Raw genomic sequence first — 27,799 nt, forward strand, 5'->3', positions numbered from 1 at the left:
TGGCAAACGAATATTTTAAACCTTTCCTGACGAAGCTGCCGTTGTTAGATATTAAATAGTTGATAGTGACAAGGGGAATTGGCACTAATCTCCATCCCATGATTTACATATATATATGTTTACATACAAAAACCCACAACTAAATAATCATCATCTCTTATTGACAAGCTATACTATTGTCTGTGGCGTGTTTTGGTCACAGTTACTCTATTATGAGACTGTTGATCAGTGTTTGATCATCCCTTACATCACCTGGACCAAAGTCAAGGACACAAGTTCAAGAACACAGGTTTAAGGTTACCAGTTCATGTCCAAGAGTTCAAGTTCACACGTATCTGATCAACCCTCACATCAAAATGATCAAGTTCAAGGGCACAGCCTGAGGTCACCGGTTTAAGGTCACTAATTAAAGCTGACAAATTCAAGATAACAAGGCTCATCAAGTGCACAATACAAAAAGTATATTTGACCTCGAGGATTTTCATCAAAATATTTCTCCATGTGATCAAGCTTAACAAAGAAATTCAAATGATATATTATTATCAGCTTGTTTAGACAATTATTGTAAAACTTTATGATGGAAAATCAATTCATATAAAATATGTTCGGGCTGCGGGTTGGAAATTCGTGTCAAATTCCTCTACTTTTGTTGTCTGTTGTCTCTGTTGCTCACAAGTCAAATTCTAAATCAGGCATGTGTCGACAGGGTAGATTTAAACTAATTAACACATGAGGTTTTCTCCGTTACCGAACCTATATTTGTAACAGGGAAGATCGAGTTGTACGAAAAATACCCTATGCCGTTGTATTTGACCTTTCAAATTTCGGCTCACATGAACTGAAAATGCGACATGTAGTAAATGATATCAACATTCGCCCCCGTAGACAACCGCATTCCAGGCTCTCAATCTCCTCTACAGACGTAGTTTGAAGTGGCCGACGGCACCAAACCTGTTATAAGGAAGGATCAATGAAAATACTCTGCCTAAGGACGGGACTCGAACTAGTGATATCTTGCTCTTCAAGTGCATGGAAATCCTACCACTAAGCCAAAGGGAAATTCGCGGTAGCCTGAGCAAGGAAGATGAACTACATGATCCTTTGGTGGATACCTATGGTATTCAATAGTTCTCTACAAGGAAGTAGAAAGGCCTAACTATACTCTGTAGACAGTACAAAAATAACATCTTATGCTTCTACCTTCGCTTCATTTAGATCGGAATCGAAAATCGACTGATTGCAGTGAATATAGAAAACGCCGTTCTGATTGGTTGAAAAAAAAAAGAAGAAAAAAGTTAAGAGCTGTGATAGGAAGTGATGATATGTAACGTTAACGTGTTAAAGAGTTGAAAGTATTATCAAGTTGATAAATTCTTGAATTTCACTGGTTAAAATGTAAAAAAAAAATGGTTTTATCAAGTTGACAGGTAAAAATCGAATAAATCCTAGATTGAAAAACTACTGCAGGCGCAGTCTAAGGACTTCTGGTACTTTGATATCTGGCTTGACCTGAGATCGTATGGCAAATCTAGTGAGGTTCCGAATAACAGCTCGTGACTTTTCTTTTCGGAAGTGAAAACAAGATGGCTTGTCTACGAGCAGAAGACTGTAAGTTTCTTAAAAACAGTTGTATAAGAAAACGTTGGTGCTCCTCATTATTTTTCCGACAGACAATTCATTTGTTATTCTAATCTGCTAACTGAAACAAAACCACTAAATGTTGTGTAATATAACTTCACTGCTCTAGCCTGAACCACCAAAGTCTTGGGACTGTTGGACTAACAAAGGGTACTGTAGCCTATACTCCTATAACATAAGAGGCCGCTGGTCGGCTCTTTTTCTATCGGATATTATTTTGCCGACTGTTACACGGCGCCTGTCAAAAGTATCTCGCCGTGTAAAACCTCTAACATTGTTGGAGTACTGTAGCCTACTGTACTGTAGTAAATCAGGATCAGCTGATCATGACCACTCGGGCACTAGTAATACAACTGGTATAAAAGGAAAGATGAGTCAGTGCCCAATGCTGATGTGGTAAAGTAGCTAATGGGCCAATAGCCTAAGCACAATTATGGCTTAATTTTTTATAAGCCTCTGTTAGTGAAATGACAGCTGAATGTTGTATATATTCCCTCTAAATATGCAGTTTGACATGTGATTTATTTTGTTTTTGTTCATTTCATTGGGATTGATTAATGCCAAAAGATGTCTTGTGAAATTTTTTTTTCTTGAAATTCATTTCATAATAATTTTGCCTCTTCTATGTGATGGACGTGGTTTCTTTCTTGTAACTTAAGAATTTTACTTCTTCCCAAAAACAATGGGACATTGTATACTGAAACGAAAAAGAAACGCAACTTCAAATTGTAGGTTTAATAAAATAATACTTGTGAGCATTATGTTTAAATTTCATATGTAATAGTTAATATTGAATATTGATGTAACATCCTTTAAATGTTTAGAGATTTTTAAGAACAGGTCACTTTGCTAGAAGGTCATGATTGGTAGTACCCTACGTGAATCCAAGTTGAAATGGCAGCAGTTTTGAAACCGTGCCCTAATATCGTGTGTGTCCTCCTCGAACAGTTATCACATCTCTAATTCTTTGTTGCATTGAGTTCATCAGGGCATTGACTTTCCGTATTGGAATGTTATTCCATTCTTGGACGAGTGCATTTGCTAACTGAGGGAGGGTATTTGGGGGGTTACGGCGATTTCGAATTCTTCTGTCTAATTCATCCCACAAATGCTCGATTGGGGACAGGTCGGGGCTATATGGAGGCCAATCTATAGGAACAATGTTCTGTGTCGCAAGAAAGTCTCTACAGACTCTTGCAACGTGTGGTCTCGCGTTATCTTGCTGAAAGGTTAGATGATGCTGCCTAACAAACGGCACAACATGGGGCCTAAGGATCTCATCCCGATAGCGTACGGCCGTTAAATTCCCATTGACTATCACCAAAGGCGTCTTCAAACCATGGGAGATTCCCGCCCAAACCATAACTGATCCACCCCCAAATCGGTCGTGTTCCAAAACACAGGCGTCAGCAAAACGTTCGCCTCGACGCCGGTACACACGTTGACGGCCATCTGCTCGAAATAACGTGAATCGAGATTCATCGGTGAAGAGCATAGACCTCCAACGTCTCATAGGAAAACGTCTGGGCATATGTGCCGTTGCCCATTGCATACGACGTGCTCGACGTTGCGGTGTTAGTGGTAAACCAACGTACTGTCGCCTTGCACGCAAATTAGCCTCACGCAGTCTGTTGATCACTGTTTGGGGATGAATTCGACGGTTATGATTACCAATCGTATTCCTTGCCGTTTCAGCGGCCGTTAATCTCCTGTTACGCAGGTGTGCCAACCTAAGAACCCGGTCTTGACGTCGCGACGTTACGCGTGGACGTCCTGATCTCGGCTGGTCATCGACTCTTCCTGTTGCGTTAAGACGTGAAACTAATCGACTAATAGTCGATTTGTGAACTCTGAATTGTCGAGCGACGTGAAGTTGCGTGTTCCCTGCCAGAAGCATCGCTATAGCACGTCCTCTATCAACCTTTGATAACCGTGGCATAATTGTAAAAGGAATTATTGTTTGCAAAAGTATTGGCGATGATGTGGCTCAATGTTAGTGATGAATTGATACTGGTTTGAATGAAAAAAGAACGCATATGTTTGTACAGGCACGGTTTTTGATGTTTTTACCGCGCCGGAAGTGCATAGGTCTCTAGTCACACTTGGGTGATTTTGAAGATTGGTATGGGTGTTAGGCAGGGTGCATGTTTATTTCCGCGATTTTTATACAGATATGTATATTTAATACAAAATTAATCACAATTTTCCATGTTGCGTTTCTTTTTCGTTTCAGTATATATATAAGTTTTTGGAAATTCCTAAGTGATGTCTGACTTGAGAAACAATGTGGAATGTTATAATGTCAATCTTGTGCAAGAAGAGTGGAAAAATGCACAGCCAGACCGGGGTTCGAACACTAGCCGGATGTTCTAGCTATGTACCAACTGAGCTTCCCGGGTCGCCAATGATTGACCTTCTTCAGTCCTACTATAATCTTCCCTCCCTTTTAAAGTCTTCGACCCTGCAGAAGACCTAACAGCTCACTACCCAGGTTCGGTTATCATCTTGCCAAATATTCACCTCACTTCAAACAAGGTGTAACAGGAGAGGATAAAATGTAGCGGCCAGACTGGGCTTCGAACCCGGGACTCTGAATACTAGCCGGATGCTCTACCAATTGAGCTACCTGGTCACTGATGATCGACCCAGTCCAGTCCTGCTACACACCTCCCTCCTTTTTTCCAAGTCTTCGCCCTCGAAGACACACAAGACCCTTATACCTCCACCGTGGGTATTTTAGTTGGGCGCCAATTTTGTAACAGGAGAGGAGAAAATGTAGTGGCCAGACCGAGGTTCGAACCCGGGACCCCCGAACATTTGAGCAACCTGGTCACCGATGATCGACCCAGTGAGTCCAGTCCCGCTACACAAGGTTTGGTCACAGGCACCAAATATAAGAGGAGTGGACAAATGCATGGCCAGATCGACTGGGGTTCGACCCCAGGACCTCCAAACACTAGTCAGATGCTCTACCAATTGAGCTACTTGGTTGCCAAATAATGATCGACCCAGTCCAATTCCCATCTCAAACACAATCTCAGCAGCCAGCTGCCACATCTCTTCATTATTTTAATTTCTGGTCATATCTGAGGTAGCTTGCACATAAATTGGCTTGAAAATGTTTTCTAGCCCTGATTTTCTTGGGAAGTAGCATGTATGTCTGTTTTGTAATGTCTTATGAAACATTGTACATGATCAGTACTAATTTACCTACATGCACAGTCACTACTGTGTATGTTTGCAATTTATTTTTCAGTTTGAAAACTTGGGAGTTATTCCCCTTCAATGATATTCGCCCAATTCCTATAACCATATTTAACCTAAAATAAACCCCCTCCCTTAGTGAAAATGTTTATAATTATATATTGCAAATGTCTAGTATTAAAGTCTAGCTTATTTGTGAACCACTTTTAGCTTACTATTTTAACTGATGGTTTTGCAAAATGAAGCAGTGTCTTATTTGAGTGTCTTATTTGTGGGTCAGGGGTTTAGTGTAGATAGATATCATAATCAAAGAATGTTCAAAGTAATTTAGCTTATTCTCTGAACTGATTCTTATGATCACACAAGACTGGCACATAAGGTTGTTTAACTTATTTATTTTTCATTTTCTTGGAAGATATCCTGAATGTTAGAGTCACTAAACCTCACGTAAAATGTATATTTTTAATTTTAGGTGGGTATCGCTTCCTGGTGCTGTTTTTTAACTGCATGTTGACATTTGGTTCCTACTACTGTTTTGACATGCCAAGTGTCTTGCAAGATGAATTCCAAGGGGTAAGTTGAAATCTTTGATGTATAAACAATGCTTCTGTTCAAATCCTTGAAGTAACATGTCTAAGCTTATTGCACAAATCAGTAAAAAGGTTTAAATGCATAGATTTAAAAGATCTGTGACATGTGAAGCTTGTCAAGATTAAGCTGCAATAATGCAGCTCTGGACAATGGACAGATGGTTTCAGACAGATGGTTATTGTCAGACAGAGAGCACTACATGTAGGCAGCTAGGGTACAAATATTTGTTCTGGTCAAGATTAGAATCGTGAAGATTTGAAAGTAGAGAGTATTTTTATTTTAAAAGGTTTGCATACAGTTATATTATTAATTTACCTGAAAGATCTTTGTTTTATGTAAACCAGGTGAGCAACTGTACACAAAACTCTACCGGGCAGGAAAACAGCTCGTGTGTTAAATGTGATGACTGTCTGGGGATGTCTGCAGATGACTACAACCTCCTCTATGCCATATACGCCTGGACGTATGTATCCAAAGGGAATCCATGTATTACGAAAGTAGTTAATTCCACAGCACTATATCAAAGACTGATAAGTCCTTGAGCCTTGCTTTTTACAAGCTTATTTACAAGGGATAGTACTAGTTCCACAGGAACTGAGGATAAAAATGATTATGATAATGATGATATTATAACATTAACATGTAATATTAAAAAGTCTATGAATGAACTGAAATTACAAAATATATGAGTGGTTAACAAAACAGATTGTATGTTTTTTTGACTGGTGTCTGGTCCCATTAAATCAATAGAAATAATTTGCAGCTCTGTATAACTATGATATAACCCTTCTGCATCAGTCCATCTTATTCATGTTATCAATAAATCAGATTGGTCCAAAACATCATGAGAATGCTGACCTCTTGAATAAAAGCATGCATGACCTGAAATATCAATGAATGCTAAGTACTACAAAAATGTAATTAAAATAAGCATTAAGATTTCTGTTCAGAGCAAACAAGATTTCTGAAAAAAGAAAAAGAATTTTAATCAAAATTTATCTTGTTATAGCCTGTTTAAACTTTGAATATTTAGAATGTAACCCTACTGTGGTTTGAAATCTTTTGATTTATTTTGTGATTATATTGTGTGAATTTGTGGCAAATACCTGTTTTACTGCCTTGGATACTTTTTACCAGCAAAAGTTATTTTTCAAGAAAATGATTATGATATACCACTGCAAATTTCAAACAAAGTATGGTATCCCAAAGTTTTATATAAAAACAAGCAATGCTATGTTTTCCCTTTCAATGAAGGCACAAGAGAAAAAAGATACCATCACCTCATCATCTTAGGATACATACTTGTTGATATATTCAGTACTTTTCTTCATTATAAATACTCTGATTTGCTTTTCAGAAATGCAGCTGTTGTCATTGGTGCAGGCTTCCTGATAGACAAACTTGGGAACAGAGGTTAGTGTCGGCTGTGGTTTATGAATATATTTGGTGATTTTCATGTTGTTTGTTAAGAAATGCTTCAATGTACAAACAGTGCATGGTTTATTTGTTGATTTGTATTTTATTACAGTGGGAGTATTTCTGTTTTCCTTCCTGTGTGTTGTGGGATCCTCCCTATTTGCCCTTGGGAGCATGTTTAAGGGTACATCAGCCATGTTGCCAATCATGTTGCTGGGACGTCTGCTGTTTGGGTCTGGCAACGGCTCCCTCACAAGTAGGCCATTCACATTGTACCACAGGATTAATTTTGACTGATTAAGTGAATATATGATATGAATGTTACTTCAGTTATCAGTATTAAATATAAATAATGTTGAGATTTTTCTTTGTAACTCATCCAAAAACTATTTGTGATAGTCCTCAAACTATAAATAAAACTAGAATTTCAGTGTTAGTAGGGTCCCCCATAATGCATTAAGTTTTTTGCACAGTATTACATAAATCCACAACATTTGCTTCACTAATAATCATCGCATATAAATGTACATACAAATGACCTTTATGACCCAAATTATAGAACAAGTTTGTCCATATGGCAATATTCCTTGTTCGCATCATGTTGAAGAACATTCTTTTTCATGAGAAAATTCAGTTAGTGGAATTGGTGCATAAATATTAAGTACATGTATAATGAAATGATTAGAAAAGTCCTTCTGTATTTATGATTCCTTATCTTTAAGTTGTACAGAACAGGATAACGGCCTACTGGTTCCGTAACAAAGAGCTTGCCATGGCCTTTGGTATAACACTGGCTTTCTCCCGACTTGGTAGTGTCCTTAACTTCTTCCTGACACAAAGCTTTTCCGAGGTCTATGGGCTCTCCTGGACACTGTGGGCAGGTAATGTTCTCAACTAACATATTTATAGGAACTGTCTTTATCCTTGAAGTATATTTTAACAGACTGATAAAACACTGTATTTGAAGTTAAGTACAGTTCTGTATACTTAAAAAATGTTGAAAGACTTTGTTTATATTCAAGATGTGAAATGTTTCCATCATACCTGTAATTAACCATTTATTTCTGTTTATATTTAAGATGTAAGATTTTTCTATCATCAATTAGCACCATCTTTTAATTGAAAGAAAAAAATGTGTGAAAAAACTAAAACTCTACATTTATATCTGTTCCAGTTCCTTCTGTAGTGTACATTGGATGTGAAAACTCAATTCAAAGCTATTTCACATTATGGTGATATAGATGAAAAGTCATGAAAGTACATGTACTCCTTTTTATTTTACCTGTTGCTTTACCTGTCACCTGTCGTTGAGGTATTTTATCTGGGTCCACTGCTCTGACCCATTACCTCACTCCCACTTCCATCCCATACATTTTCCATTGTGTTATCTTGTTACATTGATGACTCTGTTACTTAAGTATTGACCTTATCATTGGCTGTCTTTACTCAGGAGCTATGCTGTGTGGCCTGGGTTTCATATCAGCCTTGATTGTTAGCTTCTTAGACATGTATGGTGTGAGGCAGTTGGGAGATGAGCAAAACCTCAAGGCAGAGTCCAAGAAACTAGTGAGTAATTGGTATAGGGTGAATTAAAAATCACTGGATAATTTCATTTACAGGTTTACAATATATTCTTAACAATATTTTTGGTCTTGTGATGAAACGTTTCTCGTTTTCTCAAGATAAGTGTGAAAATGAAATATTTGTGACTGCTGTTTATGTTAAAAAGTAGACATACATGCAATTATGCAATGTTTGTGTTTCAGAAAGTCACAGATATAAAATATTTCTCCTTATCCTACTGGCTATTGGCCCTTGCCATCATGTTTTTCTACAATGGAGTATTCCCCTTTGTTGCTGACGCAAGGTAAAGTCATTAACTTCCTCCTTGATACATTTGGGACAAATTTTGTTTTTAGTGCATTTCATAATGATATAGATATTCAGTGAACTAATTTCATTATATCAGAATAAAAACACTTTTCATTCCGCACAGTTTAACTTTAATAATACATTACATGTATTTTTGCAATTTTTTTTGCAATTTCTAAAATTCATTATTTTCATGACGAGTAACTCTGTGGATTTAAAATAATTTCAAAACTACATATTTAACAGCATAAATTGTCCACTTATTATAATTCCAGTTTCATTTTCCAATGAAAGGTTTCTGTACAACAATTTTAAGTATCCATTTGCAGTGTAGATATGATATTCAATTAGCCCAGGACATACAACAGATTAATACCATATATTTTAGTTATAGAAATGTACTTTGAACACTTTCTTCTCCAATTGTCATGTGACAAAAATGCTTTGAATTTTCACTGGTTTGTAATCCATTTGCTTTCTTTCCCCACAGTGAATTTATACATGTCAAGTATAAATTTGATCTGAAAACGTCCTCGTATTTGGCTGGTGCAGTGTACGATGTTTCCATGGTTGTCTCCCCCTTTTTAGGAGGGCTCATTGTATGTATCGTCAAATTTTGCCTGATTATATCTATAATTTTAAGTTTATTATGACATTTGTTCTTAACTTTTGTTGCATTTAGAAATAATTATATAAAGCACAACCTTTATATGTTTTTAAGTATTTGTTATTTGTCTCACTTATCGACATTGGTGTACATGTATACTTTTGCTATTCAATATGTCCAGAATATCAGTCAAATCTACTAGCAGAATCTGATATAGTAGAATTGCACATTCATGTTTGTGTTGTTAATTATTCAGCAGTTTATATCGTATTTGGGTACCAAGGTATATGTAAAGTGCTTTCTCTTCTTTTTGATAATACACATCAAATTGTTATTGAAATGCATGATTTACTCTATTTCAGCAAGCTAAAGGTCTCTGGTTAAATTTTGCTCTCTTCTGGATACTGGATGATTAAAATTTTATTTAAAATATTCTCAGTTGTTCATTTGGATGCGAATTTACAAATATTTAGGGAAAACATCATTTAATCAGAATATTATAAAAACTGAATACAAATCCACCAAGTATAACTAATAGCAGCTTTGATCTGCAGACATCCCCTCACTTTCGTCACCTTGTTTACATTACTTCTATAGGGAGTGATCATTATTTAAAGCAGATATGCAGTAAATTGACATTTTCCAATTTTACAATGTTTTTGTTTTTAAAGATTATTTTGATCATGGCATTGGGCTTAATCTTAGTTTAAGATGTTGTCTACAAAATTGATGTAAACTATTTTTTATCAGAAAAATAAAAAATTGAAGAAGTTAAATGGGTTTGCGACATTGTGTTCCCGATCGGATCAAACCCAGCTATAAATAAGTTAACAACAGTGCTCTAGCTCTCATGCCTAGTGATATGTGTGAGCACATCAGGTTTAATACACACTTGTATGTTACGAAGCATTTGCACATCTAACAATGTAAGGTATTCTTTCTCCATTTCAAATTAATTTGATAGAAATGTATTTAAATACGTACCGAAAGTGTGCAAATTTATGTACATGTACCCCCACTGTACGTGTAGCCTTAAACATATTTTTTTCCTCGACAGGATGTCATAGGGAGACGAGGAATCCTGGCCGTCATGTGTGCCAGTCTATCAATACCAGTGTTTGGAATTTTAGCGTTTACATCGGTCTATCCTTTGGTGGCAACACTATGGCTGGGAATTACTTACTCTTTTGCCGCTGTGAGTCATTAGTGAATTATTAAGATCTCTAATAAATAATAGAATCTCATTATTTCCAAACTACCTGGAATCAAAAGAAACATTTATTGTAAACAAAATACAAATACACTGTAGATTAAAGCATGATAATTTGTATTAATTGATGTTAACTCATTTATTGCCTCTCGAATGAATATTGAGATTTTATTGAACAATACAAATTGAAATTTTTTTAGAAATACACAATAATAATTAAATTAAAGCATGCATGCTTTAATTTATTGCCTTGTTAGCTCACCTGCCCGAAGGGCAAGTGAGCTTATGCCGTGGCGCGGCGTCCGTCGTCCGGCCGTCCGTCCGGCGTCAACTTTACATTCAAGCAACTTCTTCTCAATAACCAAAAGGCCTAGAGACCTAATATTGGGCCTGTAGCATGCTGGGGTGAAGGGCTACCAAGTTTGTTCAAATGAATGACCTTGACCTTCATTCAAGGTCACAGGAGGCAAAAAGGCTAAAATCTTTAAACGACTTCTTCTCAATAACCAAGAGTCCCAGGGACTTGATATTGGGTCTGTAGCATGCTGGGGTGAAGGGCTACCAAGTTTGTTCAAATGAATGACCTTGACTTTCATTCAAGGTCACAGGAGTCAAAAAGGCTAAAATCTTTAAACGACTTCTTCTCAATAACCAAGAGTCCCAGGGACTTGATATTGGGTCTGTAGCATGCTCGGGTGAAGGGCTACCAAGTTTGTTCAAATGAATGACCTTGACTTTCATTCAAGGTCACAGGGGTCAAAAAGGCTAAAATCTTTAAACGACTTCCTCTCAATAACCAAGAGTCCCAGGGAGTTGATATTGGGTCTGTAGCATGCTGGGGTGAAGGGCTACCAAGTTTGTTCAAAAGAATGACCTTGACCGTCATTCAAGGTCACAGGAGTCAAAAAGGCTAAAATCTTTAAACGACTTCTTCTCAATAACCAAGAGTCCCAGAGGCCTAATATTTGGCCTGTAGCATGCTGGGGTGAAGGGCTACCAAGTTTGTTCAAAAGAATGACCTTGACCGTCATTCAAGGTCACAGGAGTCAAAAAGGCTAAAATCTTCAAACGACTTCTTCTCAATAACCAACAGTCCCAGGGAGTTGATATTGGGTCTGTAGCATGCTGGGATGAAGGGCTACCTAGTTTGTTCAAATGAATGGCCTTGACCTTCATTCAAGGTCACAGGGGCCAAAAAGGCTAAAATCTTTAAACGACTTCTTCTCGATAACCAACAGTCCCAGAGACCTAATATTTGGCCTGTAGCATGCTGGGGTAAAGAGCTACCAAGTTTGTTCAAATGAATGACCTTGACTTTCATTCAAGGTCACAGGAGTCAAAAAGGCTAAAATCTTTAAACGACTTCTTCTCAATAACCAAGAGTCCCAGAGACCTAATATTTGGCCTGTAGCATGCTGGGGTGAAGGGCTACCAAGTTTGTTCAAATGAATGACCTTGACTTTCATTCAAGGTCACAGGAGTGAAAAAGGCTAAAATCTTTAAACGACTTCTTCTCAATAACCAAGAGTCCCAGAGAGTTGATATTGGGTCTGTAGCATGCTGGGGTAAAGGGCTACCAAGTTTGTTCAAATGAATGACCTTGACCTTCATTCAAGGTCACAGGGGTCAAAAAGGCTAAAATCTTTAAACAACTTCTTCTCAATAACCAAGAGTCCCAGGGAGTTGATATTGGGTCTGTAGCATGCTGGGGTGAAGGGCTACCAAGTTTGTTCAAATGAATGACCTTGACCTTCATTCAAGGTCACGTCGATCAAGTATGCTTAAATCTTTAAATGACTTTTAGTGAAAAGCCAAAGTGCAGAGAGACATTATATTGGTCCTGTAGCATGCTTTCAAATAACTGCAGGATCCATATATGAAAAGATCACTGCATTGCAGGTGAGCGATTTGGGCCCATTGGGCCCTTGTTTGCATTAATAATGGTTAATTGTTATTTATTGCCATTTGAGAAATTCTTGTTTTGTGATAAATATCAAATTTTATTGAATGACACAAATTTAATTTGTCACTTATTCATTCTGTTTACAGGCAAGCTTATGGCCATCTATTCCACTTGTGGTGAGTCCAGCCACCGTGGGTACAGCCATGGGACTGACTACATCCATACAGATGATAGGAATAGGAGTTTCTAACTTGGTAGTTGGTCAGATCCTGGGCAAAAGCCTACAGTAAGTTTATTGTATAAAAGAGGAAAGAACGAACTTACATAGAACCGTTAAAGAGGTTACAATATTTGAAGCCAAAACAAGGTTTTCCTACCATAGAATCTGGGTCCGTTAAGAGGACCCATTCCCCTAAAGAAAATCTCGTGAAAATTCCCAATTTGCCACTGAAAATTCCCCAAATAAAGATTATTTTTTCAAGATTAAATATGCTTGATGTGAAAAGACCTCAGGCAATTTTGAATGAATAGCAGACATAAAATATGAAATGAAATGAAAAAAGAATAAAGGCAATATCTATTAAGAACATGAATTTGCTTGAATTTCTCTTTCCTCTGTTTCCCAATTTCACATTTTGTCGCATAAAAAAAAATCCCAATTAAATGGACCGTGGACCCAGATGAAAAATTGTAGGAAAATCCATGCAATATACCACTGAGGCCTCTTGTATGTAGTTGATTAGATGGTTTCTTTATTCAACAGTTACATTGATCACAACTTAACAAAAAAAAACTTTTATCATTACAATCAGTATCAGGAATGGATGGTAATTTTTTTTTTTTTTTTTTTTTGAAGAATAGCATTAATAGTTCCGGGTAATTAGGTATACCTCCTGGTTATAAAATCTGTAACCCAGAAACTGCAATGGATTTGAGTATTGTTCATGGTAAAGACACTTTTGAACAGGAAATATGTTATGATCCTTTGTGTTTGTTTCTCTTCAGTCTGAAGAGAGAGGAGACACTATTGAGGTGGAAATATGTTATGGTCTTCCTCCTGGCCAACAGCCTTGCATGTGTACTAACCACTGTGTTCCTCAACATCAACGACAAGAGAAGGGTAAGGGTTTAATGTCTGCTTTTGTTGATTGACCGTTTACAAGTCTGATTACTGTTAAGATTTTTGTTCAGTTCAGATAGATAATAACCTTACAAACACTATTACATGCGAACTTAAATAAGTTTTTAATGTTCATCTTCTTAAGTTTGAAAGTTGTAGTCTCACAAGAGAGAGCAAACAAACTTCAAAGATCAATAGAAATACATAATAAACAAAATTCTGTATAAAGTATCTTATGAATCCCTCAACAAATCCAGTTCCTTTTCCATTTCAGCCACTTTTGAACTAGGCATCAACATGCACAATTAATCCTATGAGCTCTTCAACAGATTGAATTCAGTTTCATATCCCTGTATCATGATATCACTTGATTAAATTTTAGAAGCCGTTGATCAACGTTAAAACTAAAGTCAAGTTCTTGCCTTTCAAAGTTTCTAGTTTCTGTCCAAAGAATTAAATAACAGAAAAAGTTTGGTGCAATTTCAAATAATTGTAACCATAATCAGAACCAGGGTAACAATATTTTACCTACATATCAACAAAAATTGCTTAGTTATTGAACTATAAATGTAATTGGAAATTAATCGTCTTTTTGATAGGGAGGAATTCTTAACCTGAGTCGAAAACAGAAGGCTATGAAAGCAGCCCAGTTGGAGGCTGATCAAGCTGAGAAGGAACCAGATGAGAGAGATTCACTGATTCCAAATCGCCGACGGCCAGTCATCAACTGAAACGCACCACGAAGACATTCCTTAGTTTCCTATCGTTCAACCAGGAAGGTGCTGTTTGTGTGATTAGTAAGAGAGGAGTGAGGTGAGATTGAATGGACGGAATTGAGGTAATGGAAAATATATTTCAAGTAAGAGTTGAACAGAGAGAAACTAGGAATCATTAATTGAACAGAGAAACTGATTGAATTGTAGGAATTGAGATAATGGAAAAAAGATATTTCAAACTTGAGTTGAATGGAGAGAAACGGTAAGCTATCATTGTTTTAATATACAATGTGTAAGATTTGAGACAAAGAATATTATGTGAGATAGATATATTTTTAGGTCATCTGACCCGAAGGGTCAGGATGACCTATAGTCATCATGCTTCGTCCGTCGTCGTGCGCCGTCCGCCGTCCGCCGTGCGCCGTGCGCCGTCCGCCGTGCGTAAACTTTTCACATTTCAAACTTCTTCTCAAGTTCCATCAGTGGGATTGAGTTGAAACTTGCCTGAAATGATGCTGGGATGGTCCTGACCAAGTGTTGTTATTTTTCGGGTCAGTCTGAAATCCAAGATGGCCGCCACATCCGCCATTTTGAAAACACATTTGAAACTTCTTCTCAAGTTCCACTGGTGAGATTGAGCTGAAACTTGCCTGAAAGTATCCTGGGATGGTCCTGAGGAAGTGTTGTTATTTTTCAGGTCGGTCAGAAATCCAAGATGGCCGCCATGGCAACCATCTTGAAAAACACATTTTAAACTTCTTCTCCAGTTCCACTGGTGCCATTGACCTGGAAATTAGTGAGGATGTTAAGGAAGGAGAGCCAACAAAGTGTTGTTATTTTTTGGCCCCGTAAAAACTTCGACATGGCAGCCATGGCGGCCATTTTGTAAAATGATTGCGCAATCATGGTTCTTCTAAACAACACCTATTTAAAACTTCTTCTCAAATTCCACCAGTGGGATTCAGCTCTTACTTACCAGAAATGATCCTGAGATGGTCCTGAGGAAGTGTTGTTATTTTTCGGGTCGGTCAGAAATCCAAGATGGCCGCCATGGCAACCATCTTGAAAAACACATTTTAAACTTCTTCTCCCGTTCCACTGGTTCCATTGAGCTGGAAATTGGTGAGGATGTTAAGGAAGGAAAGCCAACAAAGTGTTGTTATTTTGCGACCCCGTAAAAACTTTGACATGGCAGCCATGGCGGCCATTTTGAAAAGTGATTGCGCAATCATGGTTCTTCTAAACAACACCTATTTAAAACTTCTTCTCAAATTCCATCAGTGGGATTGAGCTGCAACTTGCCTGAAATGATGCTGGGATGGTCCTGACCAAGTGTTGTTATTTTTCGGGTCGGTCAGAAATCCAAGATGGCCGCCATGGCAACCATGTTGAAAAACACATTTTAAACTTCTTCTCCAGTTCCACTGGTGCCATTGAGCTGGAAATTGGTGAGGATGTTAAGGAAGGAAAGCCAACAAAGTGTTGTTATTTTTCGACCCCGTAAAAACTTTGACATGGCAGCCACGGCGGCCATTTTGTAAAGTGATTGCGCAATCATGGTTCTTCTAAACAACACCTATTTAAAACTTCTTCTCAAATTCCATCAGTGGGATTGAGCTGCAACTTGCCTGAAATGATGCTGGGATGGTCCTGACCAAGTGTTGTTATTTTTCGGGTCGGTCCGAAATCCAAGATGGCCTCCATAGCCGCCATCTTGAAAAACACATTTAAACTTCTTCTCCAGTTCCACTGGTGCCATTGAGGTGGAAATTGGTGAGGATGTTAAGGAAGGAGGGCCAACAAAGTGTTGTTAATTTTTCGGCCTCGTAAAAACTTTGACATGGCAGCAATGGCGGCCATTTTGTAACATGATTACGCAATCATGGTTTTCCTGAACAACACCTATTTCAAACTTCTTCTCAAATTCCACCGGTGGGATTCAGCTGTAACTTACCAGAAATTATCCTTAGATGGTCCAGACCAAGTGTTATTATTTATTGGGTCGGTCAGAAATCCAAGATGGCCACCATGGCCAACAGTGCCACTATATACTTGCTACAGAGAATGCATACTACAATAATATAAGGGTTTTAATTTAGAGTCAGATGACCGTTAAGGCCCCTGGGCCTCTTGTATGGTTATGAGTTAATTAATGTCTCAAAACTAGTCATAATCCCATCTCACAGAAAATAGAGCAAAAAGACACACACCTTTCTATATTTCTGTATGTATAATCAAAGCAAAGTTTTTAAACTGATTTAGTTGTGGAATTTAATAGCCATTCTCTTATATCATAATGCATCACAATTTCATTCAACACAATGTTGTATATATATATCCCTAGACAATTATGTTTTGTTTTTTTCTTTTTTATATTTTAAATACATACTGTTTTTATGAAAAATTATTTTTATGATCAGTTCCTCATTATTTTAGTATTATTGGTATTAAAATCGTTTGTCATCAGAGTTCTACTGAATGGACATCTTTATTTAATGTATAATATGTTTTGTCATGTTAATCCAGTTGTGATTATTTTGAGTTGGGCATCTCAAACTTGATCTTACCAGTGGTGTGGATCATAAATGTGATCATCAGACTTTATAACACATTTAATCATTTGTGTTATGACACTGATATCAATGTAGTTACTAGTATATTATAAATACAAATTATGACTCTACCAAATCTTTAAATAGCTGGCTCCATTTTCATCAACATTCCTGAACTTAATGAAATTACTTAACTTAAATTTTCCATAGGAATGCATTACAGAATTTAAAGGGAAAATCTAAGTTAAGGAATCCTCCTTAAACTCTCTGAGGTTTTCCTATAATGGGAACTTTTAAGTTACCGGGTAAGGAATATTGATGAAATTGGCCACTGATTGGCGATAAGACTGAAAAAATACCTTTTGAACATGGCACATTCCAGTTGTATTATGTCGGAGAAAAAAGACTTTTTATTATATTAGTACAGTATATTAAGTTAATGTCCATTGTTTCATTTTCCATCATAACTATTATACACACTGTTCATTGTCTACTTTTCCTTAAATGATAATTTTATGTTTCTAGTTCCTTGTTAAATTAGGAGGCAAACCACTGTAAACCTCCGATGAATTGTGCCAGTAAAATATTGTTATTTTAAATGAGATTTTGTAGGGATATTAAACTTTTACCTCTGTATGATGTAAAATGTAAATTTTCCATGACAATGACTACTTGATATTGAGGTTCTCTGATTTTATTGTTAGTATGTGCCACTTTCTATATATATATATGTATGCCAATAATTGAGATTATGAACAAATTTAACTGTATAAGGTATTTGAAGTGATTATAACTGTAAATTTCATGTTCATTAAACAGTGATTTCTTATGAATAGTGAAATGGGTATACGATATAATGATATACAAGTCTATACCCTAAAAAATGTTCTATGAATATATGTTTGTGCGTTTTTAAAACACCCTTTACCTCGTTTTATGTTAGTAAACAATGCTACACGGAAAAAGCCAAATGAAGTCATGTGAGTGCGAGGGACAAGTTCGTTTACAAAACACTTTGAAATTTGTAATGAAGGGAAAGTCATAGTTTTATGATTTTCCAACTGATTACAGTTAATGTCACTTTTGATATTGTTTTAACTTCAGTACACCTAAAGAATATTTTTTGTATTAAATTCTGAATCCGTGCAATATTTCTAATGCCTACATGTTTGTGAAAGTACCACTTTCACAAAATGTGTTTAATAACTGTACTGTAACAGACTAATTTCAGGTCATTGAATATTAATTTCAATGTTAACCAGGTAAATTGTTTTAATTCAAAGATCTGAAGCAAAAATTGATTTCAAAAATAATATGGTGTTCTTTTTTTTCATTTGGTTAATTGCAAACAAAAGAAATGTTTTAGCTTCATTTTATTTAGTTGCTTCAGAAATTGTGTTCATTGTTTTAATTCAAACTACCCAAAACTGATTGTCATTATTGAAAGATATGTTGTCCTTAAAATATTTGCAGAAATACAATATTTTTCTTAAAGCAAATGAGTGACTGTGATAAATGAATTGTAATATGTTTATTAAATGATGGTTTTAATCTATTTTATACGATAAATAAAAATACCAGGTATTGCCAAATCTTGTTGTTTTCTGCTGTAGTTATTGTATTTTCTGTGTAGACATTGTCTAGACAAATGTTGACGTGTCATCTGTACATGTATTAAGTATGAAATGTTGACACTGTGCCCCTATCATTGGTTAACAATGAATTATGACGTCAGTATTTTCTCTGTAGACAAATGTTGACATTTTTTCCCTCTATAATTGTTTAACAATAAATGGCAACAACAATATTTTGTCTTTAGATGAATATTGACATTTGTCCTCTAATTGTTTGACGATGATAAAAATTAATAGTTTTTTTGTAAACAAATGTTGATATTGTATCTTCTATAATTGTAATGATGAATGACGACATTAATATTTCCTTTGTATAAAAGGTGTATAAATCAGGTGATTTGCACAACTTCTGACAAGAGACAATGTTTTCATATGGTTTTCATAGTGTATTCATGATCATATGTTTGTTGTTTTCACTTAGTATGTTCATATCAGCAAACCACATTAGGAATGTAAACTTACAGATGTACAAGACAGATGGAGAGGAAAAATATAGCCCCCTCTCCCCCTCCAGCAAGTTTCACCAATAGGGCAATATATAATTACTTTTACATACTTTCATTTTCACTGGGTCAGATATGGTTAACATTTTCAAAGGAAATGTAATATAATGAACTATATTTACATTCCTAATGTGGTTTGCTGATATGAACATACCAAGTGAAACCAACAAACATATGACCATGAATACACTATGAAAACCGTATGAAAACATTGCCTCTCGTGCAAATCACCTGATTAATCGGGTCATATTAATACGCCATTGACAGTAAGACAGGAAGAGTAGCTTCTTAAAAATATTGAATGATTGTATTTAATATTATTTTTACTTTAATACTTCTTTCTTTTTGTTTTATACAAAATTAAACAAAAAAGACCGGAAAATGCGGAACGACATTAAAACAATGGCGTGGTGCATAGGCGGGATCTCCCGGCTGTTCTAATAATTTGGCGTTTCATCGTATACTTGACAAATTTTTCTTTTTAATAAAATTTCTCGTTTTCTCGATATAAATTTTTAGGTCATCTGACCCGAAGGGTCAGGATGACCTATAGTCATCATGCTTCGTCCGTCGTCGTGCGCCGTCCGCCGTGCGCCGTGCGTCGTGCGTAAACTTTTCACATTTCAAACTTCTTCTCAAGTTCCACCAGTGGGATTGAGCTGAAACTTGCCTGAAATGATCCTGAGATGGTCCTGACCAAGTGTTGTTATTTTTCGTGTAGGTCCGAAATCCAAGATGGCCGCCATAGCCGCCATTTTGAAAACACATTTTAAACTTCTTCTCATGTTCCACCAGTGCTATTGAGCTGAAACTTGCCTGAAATGATCCTGAGATGGTCCTGACCAAGTGTTGTTATTTTTCGGGTCGGTCCGAAATCCAAGATGGCCGCCATAGCCGCCATCTTGAAAAACACATTTTAAACTTCTTCTCAAGTTCCACCAGTGCTATTGGGCTGAAATTTGCCTGAAATGATCCTGATATGATGCCGACCAAGTGTTGTTATTTTTCGAGTCTGTCCAAAATCCAAGATGGCCGCCATAGCCGCCATCTTGAAAAAACACATTTTAAACTTCTTCTCCAGTTCCACCAGTGCTATTGGGCTGAAACTTGCCTGAAATGATCCTGATATGATGCCGACCAAGTGTTGTTATTTTTCGAGTCGGTCCAAAATCCAAGATGGCCGCCGTGGCCGCCATCTTGAAAAACACATTTTAAACTTCTTCTCCAGTTCCACCAGTGCTATTAAACTGAAACTTGCCTGAAATGATCCTGATATGATCCTGACAAAGTGTTGTTATTTTTCGGGTCAGTCCGAAATCCAAGATGGCCGCCATAGCCGCCATCTTGAAAAACACATTTTAAACTTCTTCTCCAGTTCCACCAGTGCTATTGGGCTGAAACTTGCCTGAAATGATCCTGATATGATGCCGACCAAGTGTTGTTATTTTTTGGGTTGGTCTGAAATCCAAGATGGCCGCCATAGCCTCCATCTTGAAAAACACATTTTAAACTTCTTCAGTTCCACCAGTTCTATTGAGCTGAAACTTGCCAGAAATGATCCTGAAATGGTCCTGACCAAGTGTTGTTATTTTTTGGGTTGGTCTGAAATCCAAGATGGCCGCCATAGCCGCCATCTTGAAAAACACATTTTAAACTTCTTCTCCAGTTCCACCAGTGCTATTAAGCTGAAACTTGCCTGAAATGATCCTGATATGATCCCGACCAAGTGTTGTTATTTTTTGGGTTGGTCTGAAATCCAAGATGGCCGCCATATCCGCCATCTTGAAAAACACATTTTAAACTTCTTCTCCAGTTCCACCAGTGCTATTGGGCTGAAACTTGCCTGAAATGATCCTGAGATGATGCCGACCAAGTGTTGTTATTTTTCGGCTTGGTCTGAAATACAAGATGGCCACCATAGCAACCATCTTGAAAAAACATTTTAAACTTCTTCTCCATTTCCACTGGTGCCATTGAGTTGGAAATTGGTGAGGATTTTAAGGAAGGAGTGCCAACAAAGTGTTAATATTTTTCCGCCTTGTAAAATCATTGACTTGGCAGCCATGGTGGCCATTTGTAACATGATTGTGCAATCATGGTTTTCCTGAACAATGCCTATTTTAAACTTCTTCTCAAATTCCCCCAATGGAATTCAGCTGTAACTGTAACCAGAAATGATCCTGAGATGGTCCTTACCAAGTGTTGTTATTTATTGGGTCGGTCAGAAATCCAAGATGGCCACCATGGCAAACGGCGCCACTATATACTTGCTACAGAGAATACATACTACAATTATATCAGGTTTTTAATTTAGAGTCAGATGACCGTTAAGGCCCCTGGGCCTCTTGTTAAAATCAAGGTTATGTAAATATATGAATTGAATAGATTTTTTAAATTTTCATTGCGGCTATGAATACCAGTAGCTAGCTACTGGTATTCATAGCCGCAATAAAAATTTTAAAAATCTATTCAATCCATATATGAATTTCAGAGCTTTGATACAGTTATATAATGAAGACTTCTAGCTCTTATTGCAGTTAAATTTGGTGTCGGTTCTTTAATTAGAACAAACATATGAGATGACCTATTGCAATCACCTTTAGCTCTGCATTGTGCTTTGTGTTATAAACAATTAACATTTCATTTTCAATAACCAAAAGAACCAGTCATGATATTCGGTCAGTAGCATATATATGCTGGGATGAAGGGCTAACCAAAGTTGCTCAAATGAATGACTTTCAAGGTCATAGGTGTCAGGGTGTGTAAAAATCATTAAAAGGACTTCTTCTAAATAACCAAGAGGAATAATATTCGGCCAGCTGCATGTTCGGATAAGAAGCTTTCAAATTCAAATGTTCAAATGACTTATTTTCAAGGTCACGGTGGTTAAATACTGATATGTTTAAAACGTGGAACCAATAGGCCCAGAGTCCTGATAAGTCTCATGCTAAATTTTCTTTCAAGATGACAGGTGAAATGTGTTAAAATCTTTAAAACATCTTTTAGTTCTTAATAACCAGGCAGTCCAGGGCCATGATATTGGGGCATGCTTGGATTACAGATTGAAAAGATTTTTCAGTTGAATTACATTGACTAAGGGTCAAATGTGTAACATTCTTAATTCAAATTAGAAAAAGAAAAAAACAACTTCAACTATCAGTATGTATTTTAGAACTTTGGTGACTGTTAAGGCCCATAACCCTCTTGTCTTCGATTGAGTTTTCTGTTTACCCTGTATATATTCACCATTCCCATGTACAATACTTGGTTATGACCAGTCATCCGGAATTTCATTCATGTAGCTTGATATTTTTTCTTAACAAGCAAGACACCTTAGAGGAAAAAACACAGAAAAACTACTTAACATCACTTATGATTTTAATAACACAAAAAATATATTATATGGCTCATTAATATTACTAGTGTATTATATGTGCAGTTTTGGATACTAATTCATAATCATACATTACCATTATATGCATTAACTGTAAGCAACACACATGTACATTTCATGTTAAAAAAAAGTATACAGTGCTGAAAATTATATTACTGGGGTATTGTTCTCTCAGACCGGTAAATTCATAGTAGTATATGCTGGTGATTTGATTATATGAGTAAACCAGGTAGTCTGGATATTGTAAATTAATTACGTATCCTAAATAATTTCCCATCTCTACCAGAGGTGTCATTCCTTTCACTCACTGTGAATGTAGCAGAGCACAAGGAATCCTGGGAGAGATTGGATAATTTCATTATTGTATGTATAGTTGTTGAATTTCACGGGGCTAATATTTTGCAGTTGTCCCAGTCAGAATTATAGTCGGTGGTTATTAAATTTTTCACAACATTACCTTCTAAAAATTCGTCAGTAAACACACCATCACACAATTAAATCCCCATCTTCACCCCCATTCCTACCCCAAAATATTACAAACTATAGTACTGCTGATAATTTCATTATTGTATGACAGATAAGTATTATTGTATACGTCCTGCATGTAATTTTCACACCTGTGTCAATTTCACAGTAATATAGAACAGTACACACAACCACAAACTGTTAATATAGTGAAGTAACTCTACCAGTTACCAAACAAACCTTAAACTATGTGAAATACTTTAAAAATCAATGTCAAAATCAACACAGTGAATTCACAAACCAGTATACAACATTAAAACACGACAGAAAAACATCTGTGTGTAGTCTAATATGTAAGAATTGATCTAGGCCAGCATATTAATGCTTGCAGTTGGACAAGACTTGGCTTTTTGATTCTTATAGCCGTAATATCAAATGAGTTGCTAATAAATATGTCTTACTTCTGGAGGGACTAGGAGTTTCTTATGAGTAAATCAAGAATTTCATGTTGGTTTTATCATTTCACAATTATGAACCTATCTTTAAACATTTTAAAATTTTACAATAATTGGGAAAGAAGTTACATTTATAATAATTACTCTTGTTTGCCAGGATGGAAGCATGTGAGGGATCTTAGTTGTGGGAAGAAACAAGAGTACTCAGGGGGGGAAACCAACATGGTCAGACAGGTGACCACAAGTATGGTCAGGTAGGTGACCACAAGTATGAAACAAGTTACATTGTCTATATATATACGCATCACTGTTGCTGGCTCAGATCGAACATGTTGAGGGTCTTGATGGGGAGTAAACAGGGGTACCCACAGAAATCACAGGAAAAAAATGAGAACCACCGCCATTCCTACATGCATGGAGAAATTCATTTAAAGGGGAAAAATATAATCCCACAGGGAAACCAATTCATATAAGTATATTTTTAGGTTACCATTGTATCTGGTTGTTTGTTCATTTTTTATTTGAAAATATCGAATAATTAAAAAAAATGTGAATACAGTTCATTAATTAGTATACTAGATACACAGGCTGGGTTTCATATGCTTGAAATTCACTTTAGGAATACCTTTTTATGATGTCACTTAAATTTCTTCACAACAAATATTCTATGCTGAAATGGAATAAAATAACAAAGAAGGAATGATATAAAAAATTAAGTTTGGAGACAGATTTTTCAGAGGTATTCTTTAAAAAAAATGGAACATCATATATAATTTACAAGTTACACAATCTGGAATGACAATCAGATAAAATACAAATCATCATTGTAACATTGTGTATAGTGATGATCAGTTGGTATTTTAATCAGATTTCAATTTGCTAGAATGAAAGGTATAAACTACAAAAATGTATATGTCCCCGGCTGTAAATCAGGAAAGGGAAAAATAAAAACTACAATTCAAAATTTCTACTTATACCTAAAACAAAAATGGCATTGGTGTAAGCATAACAAAATGTCATAATGTTTACATATATATCAACTGTAAACAACGTGTGGTTGCTAGGTAGAGGTACTTTATAAGTCCTGTATTTTGAGATGTTCCACTGTTCTGAGGACAGCATACCTAGTATGCTGAAACATGTAAACCTGTTGAAGATCTACCAACAGGTGATGTCTGGTCTTCTGTGCTCAATGTATATATATATCTAAGCATAGGGTGTTAAATAATGTTAAATAGGGTGTGACCAAGTGGTTAAGGTGTCTCAACACTTTATCACTAGCCCTCCACCTCTGGGTCATGAGTTTGAAACCCACGTGGGACAGTTGCCTGGTACTGACCGTAGGCCGGTGGTTTTTCTCCGGGTACTCTGACTTTCCTCCACCTCCAAAACCAGGCATGTCCTTAAATGGCCCTGGCTGTTAATAGGACGTTAACCAAAATAAACCAAACCAAAGTTAAATAACTTAGGATATGAACTTTGGATTTGGATATTCATGTACCACACACTTTCAACACACCTTTTTATAAAGCTGTTGTATTTAATATCTAGGGTAGGATGGGTCCTCATACAATGGTATTGATACCCATTAAAGAATATTTTCCATGTAATAATTAAAACTCTCATAAGGCAAAATGAAAAAAAACAAAAAAAACTATAATTTTACATCTCACGATATAGTTTTACAACAGTTTCTGATCATGATTATACAGTCCAACAGTTAGCGTGTCTAATAATCTAAAATCACAATGTTATGTATATAAAAACAGATTCACATGTGATAGCAAACCCTTCATTGATACCTTGTGGGGGCAGTAACAAGTCATATAGGTTTGAATAAGTTCTGTACACATACGTATTGTACACATACATACTGTTCACATAGTTACTGTAGGTACATTTATAGGTTTGGGTCACACAGCATATCGTCAATAACATGTTGGAATGCTTAGAAGTTACTCCAGAAATATAAATATACTAACATAACACATGTATTCCTCAGTGATATGTTCTAAATGAAAACCCTTCATCTGTACTTTTTGGAATTGAAGTACCAATTCATAAGGATTTAAACCATGAATATACAATTCACAACAATTTAAATATCTCTCCATCTGTTGATCTTAACAATATGTAATGAAGCAATAATTTAAATACAACACCATTTATCGATCTTAACAATATGTAGAGACATAACAAAGCAGAAGCATTATTTTATGGCTGCAATAAAAATATAAAGATGAATCAAAAACTGAATTCATATATATTGATAAATGTAGAAGTCTAGTGGGTTATAAAGTAAAGTGTATTTCATAGTATCGGTACACACAAGATAAAATTATAAAATATATATATATAGTATGTAGATATTAAAAGGGACTCTAACAAAGAGACAAGGTTATTGAGCAGGATCTACAGTATCTCGGAATATCTTAATCACAGACACAAGCTTCATGTAAAGTTATACTACAGAATATTCTATGCTTGTCTGTGGTATTATTCGTAGAGTTGTATATTGAAGTAGATATGTAGTATAAAACATTTTTGTATATTAAAGTAGATATGTAGCATAAACATTTTTTGTATATTGAAGTAGATAATATGTAGTGTAAAATATTTTTGTTATGCTGTAACAATACTAATACTTCCATTCTAAATAATTTTACAAAGAAATTTGATTAAAAAATTCCATATTATTTTTAAAAGATATAAATACAATAATCTAATCATGCAGGACTCAGAGATAGACATATACAAACTTTGATAGTATTGGTATTGAAATAAATAAAAATACCATTATAATTGAGCATATATTTTTAAAAGTAGTTCTTAATTACACATAAAATATAAACCATCTATCAGTTAGTAGTTCTACGTTAGAAGACTATCTGTTGCCTTACAGCAATGAAGGTTCACTGTGTACAGAATATATGCTGACATTACTGAAAAAGTGCTACATGCATATATACTAATTAATTGAATCTAAAAGGGGAACATTAATCACAACAAAATAGGGACTGGTTTCCTTGTCTTGTCTACCAGTTTCACCTGAACATTGGCCTTGAAGGACAATGGAACCCACCTTTCGCCACTAATCATCTGGCATTGGCTCTGCCCGAGGACTTTATAGACTAATCAAATAAATGGTACAATTTGAATGACAGACCCTGTTTAAATATGATACAGGTGTACCCTAGTTTCAACAAAATTTCTTACATTATGAAAATTCTTTCATAGCTTAAAATTTTCTGTAGGAAACATTCCTGCAGAATTTAAGGGAAAATTCTATAACATGTTCCTATGAGAACATTTAAGATAAGGAACATCCATAAAACTTGGGAAACATGGAACAACTCAACAAAGAGTTAAAATCACAGAAATTTTACTTCATGTGAAAACATGTGGAATTCATTAAAATAAGGAATTTATGAAAACTCACTATCAGATTTATAGAATCTGGAAACACATTTGAATCATATCTAGTAAACTTCAAGCCTCTTTTAATTTTGCAGTTGTATAACTATAATTCCTAACATGAATGTATTACACTGTTGTACAATAAACAACACTAGCTATACAATAAATATCAAACTAATATGTTCATTTCTAAAATAAATCTGTCATTGAATAAATATGTTAACAAATAAATAACCAGAGAAAAAAAAACAATATAGAATATCAAATAAGAATAATCATGTTACCCATTGTTCTGGAATGTCATTGGGAAAAAAAAGTAAGATTCATATTTTGATTTTATTTGATATTATCTACCGGGTAAAAGTTTTGTTTATATTTTTGTAATAAGTGTGTCTTTGTAAAAAGAAAGACAGCAAACTCAGTTAAAAATTCCATAAAGCTAGCCTTTCCATCAAAAGTAAGTTTGTTACTGAATTCACTTAAAGTTCACAGTTAAAATGACAAATTATAAATCACCCATATTGAAATATTAAAAATGGGACTTTTCTGTGGTTTTCTGTTGATGATGTTGTCTATGTTGGGACTTTTCTGTGGTTTTCTGTTGATGATGTCTATGTCGGGACTTTTCTGTGGTTTTCTGTTGATGATGTTGTCTATGTCATGACGTTTCTGGTGTTTTCTGTTGATGATGTTGTCTATGTCGGGACTTTTCTGTGGTTTTCTGTTGATGATGTTGTCTATGTCAGGACTTTTCTGTAGTTTTCTGTTGATGATGTTGTCTTTGTTGGGACTTTTCTGGTGTTTTCTGTTGATGATGTTGTCTATGTTGGGACTTTTCTGTTGATGATGTTGTCTATGTCGGGACTTTTCTGTGGTTTTCTGTTGATGATGTTGTCTTTGTTGGGACTTTTCTGTGGTTTTCTGTTGATGATGTTGTCTATGTTGGGACTTTTCTGTGGTTTTCTGTTGATGATGTTGTCTATGTCGGGACTTTTCTGTGGTTTTCTGTTGATGATGTTGTCTATGTCGGGACTTTTCTGTGGTTTTCTGTTGATGATGTTGTCTTTGTTGGGACTTTTCTGTGGTTTTCTGTTGATGATGT

General features: G+C 35.8%; 1 protein-coding gene across 1 annotated transcript; it reads left to right on the forward strand.

The window, feature by feature from the left end:
- Positions 1-1,569: 1,569 nt before the first annotated feature.
- LOC117325906 (major facilitator superfamily domain-containing protein 1-like) lies at positions 1,570-14,558 on the forward strand. Its single transcript, XM_033882412.1, has 13 exons — positions 1,570-1,608; positions 5,315-5,415; positions 5,778-5,896; positions 6,791-6,846; positions 6,962-7,105; positions 7,572-7,730; positions 8,300-8,415; positions 8,616-8,716; positions 9,212-9,320; positions 10,386-10,523; positions 12,588-12,727; positions 13,447-13,561; positions 14,161-14,558. The coding sequence occupies exons 1-13, from the start codon at positions 1,584-1,586 to the stop codon at positions 14,290-14,292; spliced, it is 1,455 nt and encodes a 484-aa protein (XP_033738303.1). The 5' UTR covers positions 1,570-1,583; the 3' UTR covers positions 14,293-14,558.
- The last annotated feature ends 13,241 nt before the right edge of the window (positions 14,559-27,799 follow it).

Source organism: Pecten maximus, chromosome 4 (assembly GCF_902652985.1).
Source record: "Pecten maximus chromosome 4, xPecMax1.1, whole genome shotgun sequence".
NCBI lineage: Eukaryota > Metazoa > Mollusca > Bivalvia > Pectinida > Pectinidae > Pecten > Pecten maximus.